We start from the raw sequence: 21,001 nt of genomic DNA on the forward strand, positions 1-21,001 counted from the left end.
TTTTATCTATGAAACAGAACACCATCTAGGAGGATAACAAAAATATGCAGCGTGGATGGCATTCAGTGAGCAAGAAATCAACAGCAATATCAGATTTCATAAATTTTCTTCATGTTCATCTCCCATTGGTGGTCCATGAATGCCCACATGTGACTCACTAAACTGTAAGAGTGTCCACAGTGGGAGGGCCGCAGCCCTTGGCCCGGAGTTCGCCCAGCCGCGGCCCCCCACTACTGAGCCGAGAGAAGGAGACGGCCCTTGGGGATGGACGAGAGAGAGACGAGCTCTCGACTAGGCCGAGGCCCTTGGGCGCAAGGCGCGGCTCGCCACTGCAGGGGCCGAGAGCCGCGGCCCAGGGCCTCCGAATTTTTTTTTTTTCAAATTTTTTTTATATATTCATCATTTTTCCTCCATATTTTTACTCCAAACCAAACTCCACTCTTTTCAATTTAGTTTCAAAACATGGATTCCGACGATGAAAGTTTTCAACGAGCGATCGATCAGGAGTTCGATGAACTCATTGCAGCAGTGCAAGCTGAAGCCGACGAGGAGGAGGCGGCGGCGGCGACCGTCCCTCGGCCGATCTATCGTCGCCGGTATATCAACCGTGACCACGCCGGAGCCGACCAGCGGTTGATGAAAGACTACTTCGGCGATAACCCCCGTTATCCGCCGGAGATTTTTCATCGGCGATTCAGAATGTCGCAACGACTCTTCATCCATATTGCGACGTGTTTGTCTCAACGGTACAAGTGCTTCACCTTGCGTCATGATGCCACCGGTCGACCCGCATTGTCGACATATCAGAAGTGCACCGTGGCAATTATGCAGCTTGCCTATGTCGGGCCTGCTGACATGTTCAATGAATATCTACAGATGGGCGAAACGCCTGCCCTTAAGACACTGAGACAGTTTTGCAAGGGTATAAAAGAAATCTTCAAAGGGGAATACCTATGGAAACCAACGACCGAAGAATGCCAGAGACTGATAACTATGCACGGGACTGTGCATCATTTTCCGGGGATGAAGGGCAGCATCGATTGCGTGCAGTGGGAGTGGAGGAACTGCCTGGTGGCTTGGAAGGGGCAGTTCACTTCTTGGTTTCAAAGGGCGATATCCCACGATGATCCTTGAAGCCGTTGCTGACTACCGCTTGCGAATCTGGCATGCGTATTTTGGTGTCGTTGGGTCGAACAACGACATCAACGTTCTACAATCATCGCATCTCTTCAATGATGAGTCACGGGGTGAGGGTCCGCAGGTCAGATTCGTGGCCAACGGCACGCAGTACAACAGGGCATACTATTTGGCCGATGGAATATACCCTCGCTGGCCCGTGTTTGCCAAGACGATCCAACAGCCAGTTGGGCCGAAGCAGACCTATTTTGCAAAAAAACAAGAAGGTGCTAGGAAGGATGTTGAGCGGGCTTTTGGAGTCCTCCAAGCGCGATGGGCCATTATACGGTGTGCGGTCCGACTATGACACGAAAATGATATCGCAAACATCATGACTGCGTGTATCATATTGCACAATATGATAATAGATGATGAAGGCTTTGCTGTAGAGCGCTGGGCACCGGAAGATGGTGCTACCACAAGTCACGGTATTGCAACCCCTCCCCCATAGATGGGTGTACCACGCAGAAATGAATGCTTGATTCAGCGCTTCACCGATATGCGGAGTGAAATATCACATTCAATACTGCAGGCTTATTTGGTTGAAGAGGTCTGGAATCGTAGAGGAGGGGGCGCAGCGTGATATAGGTTCTCTGTGTTGTTCGTGTTGTATCGAAAATTTTCGTTGTATAATTTTCCCTTTTACAATAATAAGAAAATTTTGTTATAATTTTTTTTATTTTAATTATTCATTATGTGTTTTAATAATTATAGGCATATAATTTTTGTTATAGCTAAAATTAAAATTTAACAAAAAATGTTAGAAAATAATTTTAATTGGTGGCCCGGAAGGCCACCATTGTAGTGGCCAAGTTTTCAAGGGCAGAGCCAACTTTGTTGGGCATGCCCAAGAAATGGTGACTTGGGCATGGCCTTCAACCCAAGAAATTATTACTATTTAGACTTAGACGAATACTCACACTTGATACGAATGTTCTTAGATTTACACAAGATATTGCTCCCTTCGTTCTTCATTAATTAGCACCGATTGACTTGACACAAATTTTAAAAAATATAGTGTAAAGTAGATATAAAAAGTTAATGGAATATGGGTCCTACTTTTATATTACCTCCATCCATTAAAAATAGACTACATTGTAAATAGCATAGGTTTTAATGCATAATAGGTAAAGAAAGAGAGAAGGGAAGAAAAGATGGTAGAAGTAGGGCTAGTGGATTGTGGGGTACATATTAATATTTAATTAGTTTAAAATTTCTATATTTAGAAATCGGTCTAATTTTGGTGGACGGTCCAAAATGATAAAACTAGTCTATTTTTGTGGACGGAGGTAGTATATCAATTTTATACTCCCCCGTCCCATAATAGATGTCCTGCTTTTCTTTTTAGTTTGTCCCACAAGAGATATCACGTTTCCTTTTTTTAGAAAAACCTCTCTCACACACTAATATAAGTACTATTTTCTCTCTCCACCTAACACACAAAACAACATCTCCTAAAACCTCGTGTCAATCCCCAAGTATGCCATCTATTGTGGGACGGAGGGAGTACTTAATAAAATGTGAGTGAAATGAGTTAGTGGAATATGAGATCTATTACCAAAAATAGCAAACCCCCCACCCCCGTTCTATGTTAATAGAATCATTTTTCTATTTTGGGAAGTTACAAGTTAATTGAGTCATTTTTGGCAAAAAGTTATTCTCCCTTTTACTTTATTCTCTCTTCGTCTCTCTTACTTTATTCTATCTTACTCCCTCCGTCCCTGAAAATTTGTCACTTATTTCCATTTATGTCCGTCCCTAAAAATTTGTCACATTTTACTTTTACTATTTTTGGTAGTGGACCACATATTCCACTAACTCATTCCACTCACATTTTATTGTAAAACTAATATATAAAAGTAGGACCCACATGCAACTAACTTTTTCAACCCACTTTCCATTACAGTTCTTAAAACCCGTGCCATGGTCAAATGGTGACAAATTATGGGGGACGGAGGGAGTACTTTTTTCCACCATCCATTTAACAAACTATTCTTAAACCCCGTGCCGAAAAGAAATGCATCTATTAACAAAAAACGGAAGGAGTAATTGGGAACAAACGAAAAAGAAAATTGGTGTCAATTAATGAGCCCCAAAGGGAGTATGAAGAATTCATTTTTAACTTGTGTAAAATGTGTTAATCTTTATTAAAATTCAACTTTTTACTTATTGGTGAGAACTTCAATTATTGAAAAAAAAAGGACATTATGCATCCTTATATTTTCCATATAATTTATTTCTTTATATTTTACATATTAATAGTTTTCAGTTATTCTATATGATTTTCAGATAATAATTCAAAGTACAGGTTATTTCAATTTTGTAAAATTTTAAAAAACAAAGTCATAAAAGAGTTAGAGAAGGGTGTAAAAACATAAGAGTAAAAGATAAATTTACTTAAATTTAAATGAAATAAAAGGCCATAAAAGAGAGTGTAAAAAATAAAAGAGTGATAGATAAATATATAAAATAAAGTAGATGAGAATAAAGTAAGAGAAAGAAAAGACAGTAAAGTAAAATAAAGAATAAAGTAGTTATTGTTTTTAGCCAAAAAGAGAAATGACTCAAGTAACTTGGGATAACCCAAAATGGAATACGACTCAAGTAACTTGGGACAGAGGGAGTACAATTTAGTTTTGCATTATATACTGTTTTAGTTTTGCATTTCCACGTGGCAGTTTCCAAATTCGTGCTTGGGTCACAGTTTCGCAAGATTACAGCGTCCAAGAAATTTCCTCGGGCCTTTTAGCATCGATGGAAGCGCCCGAACTTGAGGCGCAGAGAGACTCGATGAAGCAGCACCACCTGTTTAAGAAGCTCAAGTGCCGGAGATTCCTTATTGTGCTGGACGATGTGTGGAGTAGGGGACGTGGGATGAGTTGAGGTTGATGTTTCTTGACGACAGAAATGGAAGTCGGATCATACTAACTACGAGGTTACTAGATGTGGCTACCTATGTGGACAGTTGCAGCCACATCCATCATATGCACTTGATGGATCAAGATCAGAGTTGGGATCTGCTAAAGCATAAAGTGTTCAACCAAGCTTCTTGTCCTGATAAATTGTCCTTTGAAGGAAAGATGATTGCTAGGAGCTGCAGAGGCCTCCCACTTGCTATTGTGGTGATTTCCGGACTGCTTGTACTCGACCAGACGAAATCTGGGTGGAAGACGATCGCTACAAATGTGAATTCCGTCATCTCTGAGAACGATGAACAGTTTGATAAGATACTATCTCTGAGCTACGTGCACTTGCCTCATCATCTGAAGCCGTGTTTCCTGTGTAGGAAATAAATGGATAAAATTCCCAAGCCGTGTACAGGCGGTACTCTAATTATTACAATCGAAGGAAGATAACAACAATAACAGTGGAATGAAAATTACAACGGAATTAATAAAACAAACCGAACTATAAGTCGAGTCGAGGGAAGCCCTCTTTCCGCAAGACAAATTACGCCCCGGCTAGTGCTCACGGAATGGCGTATTGTCCCCAAAGATAAAATGACTTCCTCCTAGCGTGTAGAAGCACCTCAAACCCGCTAGGCACCGGCGAACTTGATGGAGTTCTGAGAGTCGAGCTATGCAATGCTCCTAAGATGCACACTATGATGTAGAGAACTTGAGAGAAGAGAGAATGCTTTTTGTTGGTGTGTTTTCCTTCTTCCAAACTCCACCTATTTATAGGATAGGGGAGGCCACCTCAAAGGTCTTAGCATTAAGGGACATCATAAACCAAATGGAGGTTACAAGAACATGAAAGGCCAAAGGACTTAGCCACATGAAAGTCCAAAAGCCTCTTATTTATCACACGTTTTCAACAATCCCCCACATTGGTTAGAGCACTGCCAGCTCAAACCAACACAAGACGTGTATGCATGCATGCAGACTCTTCGCTCAATCCTCGAGAAACAATATTGCATTTGGAATAGTAGCTTGGGGCTTTGAACTTTCCATAGTCAACACTATCGGGCATACCGGCGGCCTGGTGGACGTGATGTCTTGAACCATTCCTCCTTGGTGTATACCGAGACAATAATATTGACACAATACTATTTACAAACTCATCAGTTCTCACGTTTATGTCCTTTACTGGCCATGGAACACCACTTTGGATTCATAAGTGATTCACATGTTGAAGCGGCCCACACTTCTTCACTTACATAGGTGATTCTTTTCCGGGTATCCTGCAATACCCACCTCCTCGAGGCTTCTAAGAATCATTAAAAGTCAAAACTTAGCCTCTTACCACATGCAGGTTACAACACTCAATGCTTTCTAAAGAATGGGCGAAGATAAAATATTTTCCGAGTGTTACAACTAGAGTCATATAGCTTTGTTTTCCCATTGAACCAAGCCCATGGGATCTCCAATCGTATGGTTAGGTTACCAATATAATCATCTTTTAAAATGTGGTTTTCAGTCCCATTCCTTTTAGCAATTTATGCATTTGATCACGGTTTAAACTTTTCGTTAACGGATCCGCTAAGTTATCCACTGACCTTACATAGTCAACTGCGATAACACCACTCGTGATCAACTGCCTCACGGTATTATGTCGCCGACGAATATGTCGAGACTTACCATTGTATAAGCCACTATGTGCTCTCCCTATAGCCGCTTGGCTATCACAGTGTATCACTACTATCGGCACTGGCTTCTTCCAACATGGAATATCTTCTAGGAAGTTTCTAAACCACTCAGCTTCTTCCCCTGCTTTGTCTAAAGCGATAAACTCAGATTCCGTGATGGAACGAGCTATACACGTCTGCTTCGTTGACTTCCACGAAACAGATCCACCCCCACAGTGAACACATACCCACTCGTCGAAAACGAGTCTTTTGAATCAGAGATCCAATTTGCATCACAGTACCCTTCAAGTACTTGGGGATAGTTTGTGTACTGCAGCTCAAAGTTAAGAGTATACTTCAAGTATCTCAAAACCCTACGCAGAGCTTTCCAATGTTCCTTGCTTGGGTTGCTCGTAATCGGCTCAGCTTATTCACCGTACACGCAAGATCTGGTCGGGTGCAGTTTGTGATAAACATCAAACTCCCTATGATCCTTGCATATTCTTCTTGAGCTACAGGCTCACCCGTGTGCTTACTCAAATGCACGTTGGGTTCCAATGGAGTCTTAGCTGTCTCACAGTCAAAGGAGTGAAACTTTTTAAGCACTTTCTCAATGTAATGAGATTGTGTCAAAGCTATTCCCTCAGGATTCCTTTTAATCTTGATTCCGAGAATCACATCAGCTAGACCCATATCTTTCATGTCGAAATTTCTATTCAACATATTTTTGGTCTCGTTGATAATGGCACTATTGCTGCCCATAATCAACATATCATCCACATAAAGACACACAATAACGGAGCCATTATTTGTGTTCTTAATGTAAACACACTTATCACACTCGTTGATAGTGAACCCATTTGACAACATCACATTGTCAAACTTCAAGTGCCATTGCAAAGGCGCTTGTTTTAATCCATATAGAGACCTCACTAGTTTGCATACCTTCCTTTCTTGGCCAGGTACTACAACCCTTCAGGTTGCTCCATATAAATTTCTTCCTCCAATTCACCATTCAGAAATGCAGTTTTCACATCCATTTGGTGAATTTCAAGATTGTGCAAAGAAGCAATCGCAAGAAGCATCCGAATGGAAGTGATTCTCGTAACGGGTGAATACGTGTCGAAGAAGTCATATCCTTCTTGCTGCTTAAAGCCTTTTACAACTAGGCGAGCTTTGTACTTTTCAATAGTACCATCAGTTTTATATTTCCTTCTCAGGATCCATTTGTACCCTAAGATCTTACAACCTTCTGGCAAGTCTACTAACACCCATGTGTTATTTCTCATAATTGATTCAATTTCACTATTGATTGCTTCTTGCCAGAATGACGCATCTGGGCCAGACAGCGCTTCCGCCAACGACTTTGGTTCATCATCCAACATAAAGGTTATGAAGTCAGGACCAAAAGTCTTAGCAATTTTAACTCTTTCACCACGTCTTGGTTCTACATCCTCAGGACTTAACCTCGTCCTTTTTGGAGGATTAGAACTAGTGGATTCATCCATCATTCTTTTACTAGAAAGATCCTCCTGCCTCTTGCAAGGGTAAGCATTCTCAAATAATATAGCATTCCTTGACTCTATCGTTGATCCTTCAGCCACGCCAGGCACAACTGACTTATGGACTAGGAAACGATATGCACTACTATTAAGTGCATGGCCAACAAAGATGCAATCGACTGTTTTAGGGCCAATAGCAACTTGTTTCGGAGGCGGCACTTCTACCTTTGCTAAACACCCCCACACTACACTTTGAGGTATGAATACGAAGGTTTCTTGCCTTTCCACAACTCATAGGGAGTCACATCCCTACTTTTTAGTGGAATCTTATTCAGGATATAATTTGCCGTTAACACAGCCTCCCCCCACATGTTCTGGGGTAAACCTGAATTAATCAACAGAGCATTCATCATCTCTTTCAGTGTTCGATTTTTGCGTTCAGCAACACCATTCGATTGAGGAGAATATGAAGCCGTGGTTTGGTGAATTATACCACTTGCATGACATAATTCTGCAAACGGCGCCACATATTCACCACCTCTATCACTTCGAACACACTTAATTCGACAATTAAGTTGATTTTCGGCTTCATTTTTGAAGTCTTTAAACGCTTCAATTGCCTCATCTTTACTTCTTAATAAGTAAAGGTAACAATACCTTGTGCAATCATCTATAAATGTGATGAAATACTTTTTACCACCTCTTGTTTGCACAAATTTCAAATCATATACGTCTGTATGGATCAACTCAAGAGGTTTTGAGCTCCGCTCTACCGAATGGAACGACAGCTTAGCCATTTTGGCTTCAACACACACTTCACATCTTTCTTGTGATTTAAACTTATCAACTTTTAGTAAATTAAGATTTACTAATCTTTTTATAGCATTTAGATTTACATGTCCCAATCTATTATGCCATAAATCAGAGCTCTCAAGTAAATAAGATGATGTGTCATCTTCCTTATTGCATTTTCCTTTTCCACGGTGAATGACTGTAACATTCAGCTCAAAAAGCCCATTCACTAGGTGGCCTTCACCTATGAATTTTCCAGTCTTGGTCAATATAACCTTTTCACACTCAAATTCTAGTGAAAATCCATGATTTACTAGAAGTGAGCCTGACACCAAATTATTTCGGATGTCTGGGACATGCAGCACATCCTTAAGGGTAAGAACCTTTCCAGATCCTAGTTTTAGGAACACATTACCCACACCAACTACCTCAGAAGAGGCTTGGTTTCCCATGCGTACTTTTCTACCTCCAACAGATCTGTAAGTAGAAAAAATGCTTCTCTCGGAGCACACATGACATGTGGCACCCGTATCAATAAACCATTCATTTGGATTATTACCATGGTCCACGTCGGAGACCATTGCGACCACCTCGTGATCTTTGTTGTATATAACAACACGTTCAAATAATTTGCACAATATTGTCTCCATCAATAAGTACACAATTGTATTGAACCATATGTGCATTGGTATATTCAACACCACATGCATCCCAATTATTACTACCAAGTCAAAATTGGTCTTGCTTGTCAAATGACAAACGATAAACACAATTCTCAAGAGAATAGCTCTCAAGGAATTAACCACTTCATTGCACATCGACATTGCGACTGTTCGTTTCTTCATTCCAGCTTTGGAGCTCATGTTTCCTCCAACTTCGATTGGTATAATCCTGTCTTAGAAGAGTACAATAATTTGTCTTGCGATTGTAGAAAACAAATGGATAAAATTCCCAAGCCGTGTACAGGCGGTACTCTAATTATTACAATCGAAGGAAGATAACAACAATAAAAGTGGAATGAAAATTACAACGGAATTAATAAAACAAACCGAACTATAAGTCGAGTCGAGGGAAGCCCTCTTTCCGCAAGACAAATTACGCCCCGGCTAGTGCTCACGGAATGACGTATTTTCCCCAAAGATAAAACGACTTCCTCCTAGCGTGTAGAAGCACCTCAAACCCGCTAGGCACCGGCGAACTTGATGGAGTTCCGAGAATCGAGCTATGCAATGCTCCTAAGATGCACACTATGATGTAGAGAACTTGAGAGAAGAGAGAATGCTTTTTGTTGTTGTGTTTTCCTTCTTCCAAACTCCACCTATTTATAGGATAGGGGAGGCCACCTCAAAGGTCTTAGCATTGAGGGACATCATAAACCAAATGGAGGTTACAAGAACATGAAAGGCCAAAGGACTTAGCCACATGAAAGTCCAAAAGCCTCTTATTTATCACACGTTTTCAACATCCTGTACATGGCATGTTTCCCCGAATACTATGAGATGCGCGCCCCAAAAGTCATCAAGCTATGGGTCGCTGAAGGATTTCTAAACCCAAAGCGCTCCCAGAGCTTGGAACAAACAGCGGAAGAGTATCTTGAAGATCTCGTCAACAGAAGTCTAGTTCTTGTCACTGAGAGGAAGTCTAATGGCGGAATCAAAAGTTTCAGCATCCATGATCTCCTGAGGGAGATGTGCATCAGAAAAGCCCGCCAAGAGAATTTTCTTCTGCAATTGGGCGGGCTTACACATGCACAGAAGAAGATTCCATTTCCACGCCGCGTGAGTGTCATCCATTCCAACCTAGATTCCCTCCAAGGCTACACCATCCGTACTATAATATGTTTGGAGAATAGCCAGAGGGGAAGAAAATGCTCTGTACGATATTTTCGACTGCTGAGGATTCTTGATTTGATCAATGCTTATGAATGCTTCCACAAGAATGATAACTCATATCTCTATTCTCTACCGGAGGAGCTATTTGAGCTGTTCCATTTGAGATACCTTGCTTTGACTACGCCTTCAAGATTCCGGCAATCATATCTAACCTTCAGAATCTCCAGACATTGATAATTGGTCCGAGTAAATACAAGGGAAATTTTGTGGAGATATGGAGGATGCCGCAGCAGCTGCCTGCTGAGATTTGGGGCATGCCACAGTTAAGGCATCTCGTGTTCTGTTCCGGTCTTCGGCTGTTTCAAAAGGGAGCGACGTCGGCTTTGCAAAATCTACAAACGCTTTCGCTAGCAATAAATTTCAGCTGCAGACCGGAGATTCTGCAGATGATTCCGAATTTGAAGAAATTAAGCCTTTATTACACTCGGGAGGAATATCTCCACGCAGAGATTAGAAATGAGGAGCAGTCTCGTGTTTACAGTGTAACATATGTGGAGCAGCTGAAAAACATTGGTTGCCTTAAATTGTTGGAGAATCTGAAGCTGAAGATGCACCACAGTGACTTTGAAGAAGTTGACTTTGAGCGGTCTGAAGCTTCCTTGGAGACACATGAAGATTGTGGGTTCGTTGCCTAATCTCCAAGTGCTTAAACTGAGGGACTTCGCCTGCAATGGCGTGGAATGGGAGACGAGTGAAGGCGGATTCTGTGAGCTGAGGTTTTTGCTGATTAGCCAATCCAATTTGAAGGTTTGGGTGACGGAGAGTAGTCATTTTCCTAGGCTCAATTGCTTGGTACTTCTTCGATGTCCGAATCTAAGTGAGATTCCTCAAGAAATTGGAGAGATTGCAACGCTTCAACTGATTGAGATGGATAACTGGAACAAGCATTTAGTGGAGTCGGCTAAACAGATACAAGATGATCAAGAGAGTTGAGGGAACGATCCCGTTCGCCTTCATTTCATTTGAGATTAGAATAATTAATTTATACTCATAGATGTGTGGTTCAATCTTAAAATGAGAACTTAGTTGACTGCACGAAATAAGCTCTTTCAACTAATAAGTTCTCATTTTATGTTAGTTCTCAATTGAACCACTCTCTCAGTAAAATAACATATTGTTTGGACGAACGGAGCAGACTTGTGTGTTTTCAAGATAGAGATGGATTTGATGAACACATCAAGATGTTGATACCGAGTGAAAGGCGGTGGATCGTATTCTCTCGATAACATATCCGCATAAGAAGCATAAAGAACAACAACTATGAAAACATAAAGGTGGGTTCGGTTGCCATGACTAATTATCATGAGACTATCCATCTAGGATTAAGTTGTGGGATTATTTTAGTTGGAGGGGGAGACTATGACTAATAATTATGAGACTATCCATCTATGATTAAGTTGTGGGGGTCAATCTTATGAACCAAACATGATACATATTTAATCATGAGATTTAGTCTTGTCAACCGAACACTCCGATATATAAACTGAAATGAACGATGATGATCCTATTCGAGGCCAATCCTCGAACAAGGGCATGCGGTAAAACTACCCACTACTTTAATCATCAAGCAACCATAACAGATGTTAATACAAAACATTGCTCAAATTGAATGTTACAAAATATTAAACTACACTTTAACATGAATACTCCAGACTCTGAAAACTCAAACAAATAACAAGACTCACCCAAGAAGACAAAACCATGCCATCAAATAGCTTAAGGTATGCCTAGCCTGTTACGAAGCGGACTAGGACCATGCCATCTCCATACGTATCATCCAGATAACTTTTCATCATTTTAGCTGACTCTTTTAGGCAGGCATTGCAGTCATCGACCTCAATGAGCTCAAGCGCTGAAAAATCCCCAACATCCTCAGGAATCCCCACTAGACTCCAACAATGATGAAGCACCAGGAATTTGAGCCTTGGAAAGTGACTACTTTCAGTTATCCAATTCTCAAAATGTGACTGGTCAATCAGCAGAAATTCAAGCTGAGAAAATCCTCCATCAGTTGTTTCCCATGTTTCTCCAATGCAAGCGTTGTCTCTTAGTTTAAGCACTTGAAGATTGGACAACGAGCTCACAATTTTGAAATCCTCCCAAGGAAGTCCCACACCACTCAAAGTAAGATTTTTCAATTTCTTTGGAAAATCAGGGCCAAGCCTCGGCTTTTCCTTGGGAAAATTGCACATCTCAATCTTCAAATCTTCAAGTGTTTGAAGAGTTGCAAGATTTTGGAGTTCATAGTCTTTCTCGTAAGTTTTTTCATCATCTCCCTTGTACAAGATCCCCAGTTTTTTCAGGTTTGGGATCTTCACGAGGATCTCCTCCGAACAAACAAAATTTACTGCTTTAAATAGTGTTTGCAGATTCTCTAGTGCAATCGTCGCTCCTTGTTCACTTGGAAAGACACAAGAAGCAATTAGGATATGCCTCAACTGTGGCAACCTCCAAATTTCCACCGGCAACTCAACAGGCTTAAGATGGTGGTTGTCTAAAGCTATGATTAAAGTTTGAAGATTCCGAAGATTGGATATGGCTGCAGGAATACTAAAGGGATAGTCCAAAGCAAGATATCTCAGATGAAACAGCTCAAACAAATGATCAGGCAAAGAATTAGACGAGCTATCACTCTTGTAGAAGTATTCTTGAGCATCTATCAAATCCAGTATCCTAAGAAGTCTACAGTTATCAAAAGAGCATTTTTTACCTTGTTTCCTGTCACATAAACATATCACGGTATGTATGGCCGAGCCATAGAGAAAATCCATATCAGAATGAGCCACACTCACACGGCGCAGAATCTTGGTGCCTTGATCAAGAGAGCCGCGAACGTGTAGGAAAAAGTTGTGCTCTTGCGCTTTTCTTATGCACATTTCCCTCATCAAATCATGGAGGCCGAACCTCTTGATCCTCCCATTAGGCTTCCTCTTGGCAGCGGATACAAGATTTCTCTTGATGAGATCCTCAAGATAGTCCTCTGCAATCTCTTCGAGGCTTTTATTAGATCCACTCTGCTTCAAAAAGCCCTCAGCCACCCACAGTTTGACGAGCTTTGAGACAGGCATCTCATAATCCTGTGGAAAGCCTCCCAGATACAGAAAAAGAGGCCTCAGATGATGAGGCAAGTGCGTGTAACTTAGCGAGAGTATCTTATCGAACTGGCTATCGTTTTCAGAGATAGCAGACTTGACATCTTGAGCAACTTTCTCCCAAACAGCAACTGTTTTCTGATCAACAGCAAGCAGCCCTGAAATGACCACAATAGCAAGCGGAAGGCCGCTGCAGCAGGCTGCAACCATTCTCCCCAGAGGCTCCAATTCAGAAGGGCAGGGCTTGTCTCCGAAAATCCTGTTTCGAAGCAGCTCCCAGCTAGAGATTTCGTTCAACAACTGCATATGATGGATCCAGATACCATCAGAGGCAATGCTCGTAGCCAAATCTAATAGCCTTGTGGTGAACATGATTCGGCTTTTGTTACCGTTATCGGGAAACATCCTCTGTAACTCATCCCAAGCCTCCACACTCCATATATCATCCAACACAATCAGATAACGCCTGTCAACCAATTTTCTGAACACATCATCCATTTCGATTTTGGCATTCGACAATCCAATGGAAGCTCCGAGGCTTGAAACGATTTGGTCGAAATTGTAGTGCTGTGAGACCCTGATCCAACCCCTAACATCAAAATGTTTCTCGAACAAGGCATCTTCATACGTGTATTTGGCAAGTGTAGTTTTCCCGATCCCTGGCATGCCGACGATTGGGACGAATTCCAAATTAGATTGGTCGCGAAGAAGCTTTTCCTTCACTTCGATTAACTCCTTGTCGAAACCAACCACGACTTCCTTGTGCCGTTCCCTGACTTCTTTCACGATCGCTTCAACCTCCTTTGTTACTTTTTCCAGATCGGGGAAGTCGTAACAGAGGTTTTCGTGATTCTGGTTTGGTTGTTTGAGCTTGGATTTCGAAGAATCGCGAACCTTGTCCGACCATACGATTTCGACAACGTCTTCTGCTTTGTATGCGAGGTCTCTGATTCTGTGTTCCAAACTGCTTGGCGTCTTTGGAAAATCTGGAAGAACTGCTTGCAGGAAGGAGACATTTTTGTGGATTGATTTAATCTGATTTCTGAATGGAGTGGGGATGGAGGTTTGATGATAATTGAGGATGAGATAGATGGTTTTTGCTAGTGAAACAAGTGCTGCGAAGGCCATTTCTGATCTTAGAGAGAGAAATGATATGCAGAAACAGAAGTAGAAGCTGATCGAAGTGCCCTGTAGCTCAGTATGAATTGACCAATAACGCTCGCTCACCTAGTCAAAGTCAAGTGCGCTATTTAATTTAATCTACGCGGTTGTTTCATTAGTAGTGTTGGTAATTGGTCGACAAGAGGAGTAATAATGAAAGCATTTCCATTATTAGAGATTTACAGATAACTATCCAACTTCTGTTCTCCATGTCCCAATTGTTTGTCTCACTTTCTTTTTCTAAGCTTGTTTCGCAAAAATAATACTCCATCCGTCCTATTAAATATGCAATATTTGGAAATTAACATGAGTTTTTATGTAATGTTGTTTTGTGAGTTAATGAAGAGAGAGTAAAGTAAGAGAGATATAAAAATAGAGATAGAGATGTTTCCATTTTAGAAAACGTTTCATTTTTAATAGGACAAACTAAAAAAGAAAACGTTTCATTTATAATGGGACAGATAGAGTAATAAATTAGTAAAATTAAGAGAAAGTAAAATAATAAAAAGAATAATGTAAGTAAAACTTTCTCTACATTATTCTCTATTTTACTTTATTTTCTCTCCACTTTAACTATTTATTATATTCCCGCTGTCTCATAATAGATGACACACTTGGGGATTGTCACGAGATTTTAGGTGATGTTGTTTTGTGTGTTAGGTGGAAAGAGAAAATAATATATTTATATTAATGTGAGAGCTTTTTCCAAAAAAGAAAGTGTGACATCTTTTATGGGACAAATTAAAAAGAAAAGTGTGACATCTATTATGGGACAGATGGAATATTATTTTTGCAAAATGAGTGCGAAAAAGGAAGTGAGACAAACTATATGGAACTATTTTCTATTGTGTTGATTTAACACTACTAAAATTATGTTAGTCAACCAAAATGACCACTCTACCCTTAGTAGTATACATTGATTGTTCCAATTTATGGCTGCCAGCTGGGTGTGCGATATAGTTAGTATTTGGGTCATTTCCAACCATTTATACCAAAAAATAGTTTACTCCAATCGTTTACACTAAACTCAAAATTTACACCATTTTTGAATTTTTGTCTCACAAACTTTTTACAGTAACACCATATTTGGTATTGTTTCACAAAAAGTTTGGTGTATGATTGGAGAAGATTTGTACACCGAAACTTATTTTTAGGGTATAGTTGGAGATGGTCTTAGCCGAATAAATGGGATTAAAACGGATTTGGACCCTTATTGAGGCTGATAGCACAGTGAGGGATGCTGTTACACCCAATCTAATACTCCCTCCGTCCCCAAAGAATATGCAATTTAGATTTTACACGGGTTTTAATATAAAATTGGTAAAATAAGAGAGAAATAAAGAAAAAAAGTAATTAAAAAGTATTGTTAGTGGAGAATAGGTCTCACCCCATTAGAGAGAAAAGACTTTCCAGTATTAGAAAATGCATATTCTTTTGGGACGGACTAAAAAAAGAAAGAGTGCATATTTTTATGGGACGGGGGAATATTATATTTCTATTATAATATTAAAATATTAATTTATTTTATTATAAAATAATTTATTGTACGTGTATATTTTGGCTCAGCCCCTGCTGTGCACAGCAGATGATCCTTGCCCAATTAAAATATAGTAAAAAATTAGGTTACTAAAGCTATCGCTTAAACTCAAACACACGATCAAAGCAAGGGGAAAGACTGGATTTGTAAATGAATTTTGTAAATGAAACGAGCCCCTTATATTTTGTATATGAATTTGTATTTATGTTATAATTACTCCATCCGTTCCACTATAGGTGATTGATTTCTCTTTTTGACAAAAAACAACACCTCTATTTCTCTTATTTTATTCCTTCTCTCTTACTTTATTCTCTTTTTTTTTACTTGATTTTCTATTTATCTCCCTTACTTTTTCCTTTCTCATACTTTATGCTCTCCACTCAATTCAATAAATATCATTTTCTTAAAGAGTGAACTATAAAAAAAACCCCTACGTATGAATATTCGAACGCTGGAGGTACCTATGTTACAAAAAATACAACAGACCCCTCTATGTATGGGTATCATATCATATCATTTGGAGTCCCTTTTCACTGTTTCCAGTTTTTCATGCCTTTCTGACCCTTTGATACGTGTTCTGGAACGGGTTTGTGCAGGCTCTTGTGTTCAACTAATCAGAAGGTGACTCCTAACCTAGCCGTGTCGCTGGCACAAAGACCTAAAACCTGGTATCAAGAAATTCCTCAACCCACTTCTACTGGTTAGTATAGTGAGAGCAATGGTCGAATCCCACGAGGAACGATGGATGCAGCTCTAGACTATGGCTCTAGACTATGGTGACACTCTGGAATGGTTGGTTAGCTACTACGCTTGGGTTGAGGTTTACCTAGACGAAACTAAAGGTGGACTTGGACTCTACTGACTAGTAAGATTATCTGATATCTGGATGAGGTGGTACATATGAGAGAGAAAAGATATTCTACTGGAGTGCATGTGAAAAGTGAAAGTTTACTAAAATTGGTTAAACAAAAGTTGGGGTGAATATCCTAACGAACTGGCTGATGCGCTGACATATATGCAGAAAATCTGACAAAAGTAGAAGGACAAAAGGTAAAGGTGGCTGAAAAGTAAAGTGGTCTAAGAAAAGATGGATTATGATGTTGTCTTCTTCAACAAGTATGCATAAACTTCAGATAAACACAAACTCCATGGATAAACTCAGATTAACAACTTCATACATCATATCCATAAATTAACAAGCTTAAACTCAAAGATTAACAACTAATAAATCCAAATTACTCCTACTGACTAACATGTAAGGTGACGACAGTAACGTAAAGTGAAAAACTCATGCATTAAACCTTAGATCGAAACAAAGAAAGCTCGAAATTCTAGCTAACAAACCCAGATCTAGCTAACTCAAACGAAAACATGCTTCAACACTTAGAAAATAAACGTAAATAACAGAAATCTAAACTAGGCAGAATGAAATGCAACAACGATCAAAAGACAAAGAAAATGTTTGGATTTCAACAAAAGACTTCAAAAGCAATTGAAGATTTAAGTTCTAACAAGATCCAACAAGCTAAAAACGAAATGTGAAATTAAACTAAGAAAGCAAGTAAAGATTGTTTTTGCCACTTGGTCGATGAAACAGTTCTGGCAACTAAACGGCTGGAAGAGTAGACGGTGGATGACTTCCGGTGGAACTCGAACGGCTTCAAGTGATCAAGACTGGTGGCGAGGAACGAGAGTTGAGGAGCTAGCCTCCGCCTCGAAGCTAAGACTTCCGAGAGCGGTTTCTAAGTGAGCTTGTGTGTTGGTAGGTAGATTGTAGATTATGGAGCATGGATACTTCTCTATTCATGTGGCCTATTTATAGGGAGGTTTGCCCTAAAAAGTAGGGTTGTTCTTCCTTGCAAACTGTCGCTTTTGCCCTCGTCAAATAGTTGGCCGTCTACTAGCAATCTTCTTCTCTCCATCTCGAGCCTTTGGGCATGCATCCTGGTTAGTATTGCACCCTTCTGGCGTTTTTTTTCATTTGAACTTTCCGATTCCTTTCCTGCTGACTTGCACCTTTTTCCTGCACACTTACGCACTTTTCTTGCAAAATATGCACGTTAAGCTCATCATATTGACCAATAACCAAGGCTTAGTATACGACTTATCACCCTCCTTTTTTTTCCAAAATGGCACCCAAGGTATTTCAGTCTTTCCATTTATTCATCATTCATTTTAGTTGTAAAATTTGGTAAAATTGATGAATCGTAGGAGACATCTCTATTTTTCCACGGGGAATCTTTAGAATTCCCACTGCATAGGTTTCGATTCGCCTCTGACCATCAAATGAAGTGTGAATAACCCATCCTCCTCTCTTAGAAAGAAGGGGCGCTTATGGTTTTCTCGGTGTTTGAAACAATTTTGTCTTCTCCATATTACTATATTTCTAGAGTCAATAATTTTATATGAGAAACTATACTCAATCACTTGTTGCTGTTACTCTTTTGTTTTCTGTTGAGGTTTATCTTGTAGAGGTACTCAAATTGCATCAGTGATCGATTTCTAGGTTTCGTCGTTAACCTAATTGGTTACTTCCAATTATGTAAATCAATAATTCACACTACACTCAAAGGAAGGGCATTTCCCATTTTTATCGGAACTTCTGAACCAGAAACAATGGTATCTCCAATTACAGCCCCTCTGGGATGTAAAATATACTCCCTCCGTCCCACCGAAGATGACCCACTTTCCTTTTTTGTCCATCCCAACCAAGATGACTCCTTTCTTATTTAGGAAATAATTAATATACTCAATTATCTTTTCCCTTTCTTACTTTATTCATATCTCCTACCTTTAAATACCCAACAACCTTTTCTCTCTCTTACTTTTTCATCTTTCCTACTTTTAAATGATCAACATTCATTTATCTCTCTTACTTTATTAATTTCTCCTACTTTTAAACACTCAACAACTTTCTCTCTCCCTTCTTTAACAGTTTAAAATTAGTATGCATAAAATCTCGTGTCGTCTCAGGAAGAGGTCATCTACCATGGGACGAGGGAGTATCTCTTCTCACCATCCCATAGTGTATGAGACTAATGTATGCATTTCGTTTAGGGTCGTATTCTATGGTTATGATTCTACCATATATGTCTTTTTCATTCCGTCGAAAATCAATTTTACGTATTGACGCTTATGACCTCCCCCTCTAAAGAGATTGTATCTTCGTCCACACGCGGACGGTGTTGCAACTGCGAAACTTCTAAAGAAAATAACCCTTCGTAACCCGACTACCTCAGATCTTCCATTCCCAAGTGTGTGTTATGTGTGTGAGCTAAAAGAGAGTGAAAAAGTGATCTGATGTGCGTTGCATGCTCTTCTATATATAGGCGTTGGAGTGGGCCCAGCGAGGTATAGATAGACTTTGTTGCCCTCAGCTATTGACTCCCTCTGTCACGCCTTCTTTTCTTTTAAATCCTGCTCACTTCACTTCATTCCTTTGCTAGACCATCTCCTTCAGCATTTCCTCGATCTAGCGATATTTTTCACACACCTGGCATAGGAAACGTGTTAGACCCAGCAAATTATAACGCTTTTCACCATATAACCGATGCATGAAATTAGCCTTATCAAACTGCTCACACTTAAACCATACTTGTCCTCAAGTACAAAGACAAGAAAAGAAAAAGTATAAGGCGAATTTCAAGCAAGGTTATCTCTTGACCGATTCCTAGACCTAGACACAATTAAAAACTTAAAAAGTTTTAAAAACATACAAACACATAAAACACATATACATGAGCTAGCTTCAACCTTTAGGCATCCGTCCCCACAAGATTAAGGTCAATTCAATAGGTTGCACTCCTCCACATAGGCCCTTTCCCTTCCTTTACCTAGCCAATCTGTCAGCTTGTCAAGATAGCCTTTTACTTACCCGATTGTTGGATTCACTCGATCACTCATTCCTCACCAGGGATGTTAGGATCGATTCTCTCTTAAGTTAATGCTACACCACTGAAGCGTCGGGTTATGAGAGTTCCTCCTTTCCTGGGTCAGGCTATTATCTTTCCTGCCCTCTAGACAACTTCCCTCTGGACTTCGTCCAGCTTATTCCTCCTTTTTTTTATATTTTTTACCCCCTTATATATATATATATATATATATATATATATATATATAGGGGAGCATTAGGGTCCTTTTGCCCCCTAAGTGTCTATTTTCTTCTAAATTTCATCCACTAGATTGAGGGAATGGATGGACTAGATTAAATTGGGTAAACTGATCCCGTGTTGCATTATTTGTACTAATATGTGCATTATAAGGGTATAAGAGTAAAAGCATATTGGCTGTAACACGTTTCAAAATGGAAGGTTCTATAATTAAGCGTTATTTTCTGAAACCTTTCATCTACCCCCTCTCTCTCTCATTCTATCCCATCAACCCCATTCTCCACCATTTCTAAACTGGCGAAAACCCTAGCCGCCGCTCTAACCCCCGATTTTCACCCTTTCTCGCCGCAAAAAACATCGTAGGTCGTCGATTCAGAGGTTTGAAGTACCGATTTCTAGTTTCATGCACGACAATTGATTGTCTGACCGATTTTTGTTTCTAAAGGTGGGTTTTTAAAGTTCCGATTTTTGGGTAAAAACACTTGTTAGCGTCGGTTTTTAACAATTTCTGGACCGTAGTCATCGATTGACTTCGTTCTTCGAATAATGCACGAATTTTATGGATCAAATTTTCTGGAAAAAAAATGAAATCGTATGCGTGTGAACTAGGGTTCGTTCAATTAGTTAATTTTATAGTTTATTGCTGAGTTGTTTGTGGTAAATGCCCGATTATGTTTGTTTTGGTTTCTGGATATTGTCGAGTTTGTTCGGTTGTTTTTGGTTTCTGGCAGTTTTTGAATTTTTGTTCAGTGTGTGGTCGATTCTTTCCATTATTGACGATTTGGTTGATTATTGTGTAATATCTCAGATTTTGGTCTAACTGGATGTAGGAATTCAACTGATTTCGTTGTTGTGCACTACAAAATATCGATATTAATGCAAGGCTATTAGTCGATAATGCACATTAACAAAGTAATAGAATAATGGTATACATAAATGGATTAATGCACAGAATATCATTATTAATGCAAGACTATTAATTGATAATACACATTAACAAAGTAATGGAATAATGGTATAAATAAAGAGAGTAATGCACAAAATATCATTATTAATGCAATGCTATTATTTGAAAATGCACAATAACAAAGTAATGGATTAATGGAGTAAATAAATGGAGTAATGCACAGAATATCAGTATTACTGCAATGCTATAATTCGATAATGCACATT

General features: G+C 39.6%; 1 protein-coding gene and 1 pseudogene across 1 annotated transcript; one reads left to right on the plus strand and one right to left on the minus strand.

Moving 5' to 3' along the window:
• Nucleotides 1–462: 462 nt before the first annotated feature.
• Nucleotides 463–10,862, plus strand: LOC125220398 (putative late blight resistance protein homolog R1A-3; annotated as a pseudogene).
• Nucleotides 10,863–11,492: 630 nt separating this feature from the next.
• On the minus strand, nucleotides 11,493–14,212 carry LOC125219007 (putative late blight resistance protein homolog R1A-10). The gene has a single exon (XM_048120844.2). It carries the CDS (start codon nucleotides 14,147–14,149, stop codon nucleotides 11,657–11,659), a length of 2,493 nt encoding a protein of 830 aa, XP_047976801.1. The 5' UTR covers nucleotides 14,150–14,212; the 3' UTR covers nucleotides 11,493–11,656.
• Between the last annotated feature and the right edge of the window lie 6,789 nt (nucleotides 14,213–21,001).

This window comes from Salvia hispanica, chromosome 1 (genome assembly GCF_029641045.1).
Source record: "Salvia hispanica isolate PSC_SH4W2 chromosome 1, Shi_PSC_v1, whole genome shotgun sequence".
Taxonomy (NCBI): domain Eukaryota; kingdom Viridiplantae; phylum Streptophyta; class Magnoliopsida; order Lamiales; family Lamiaceae; genus Salvia; species Salvia hispanica.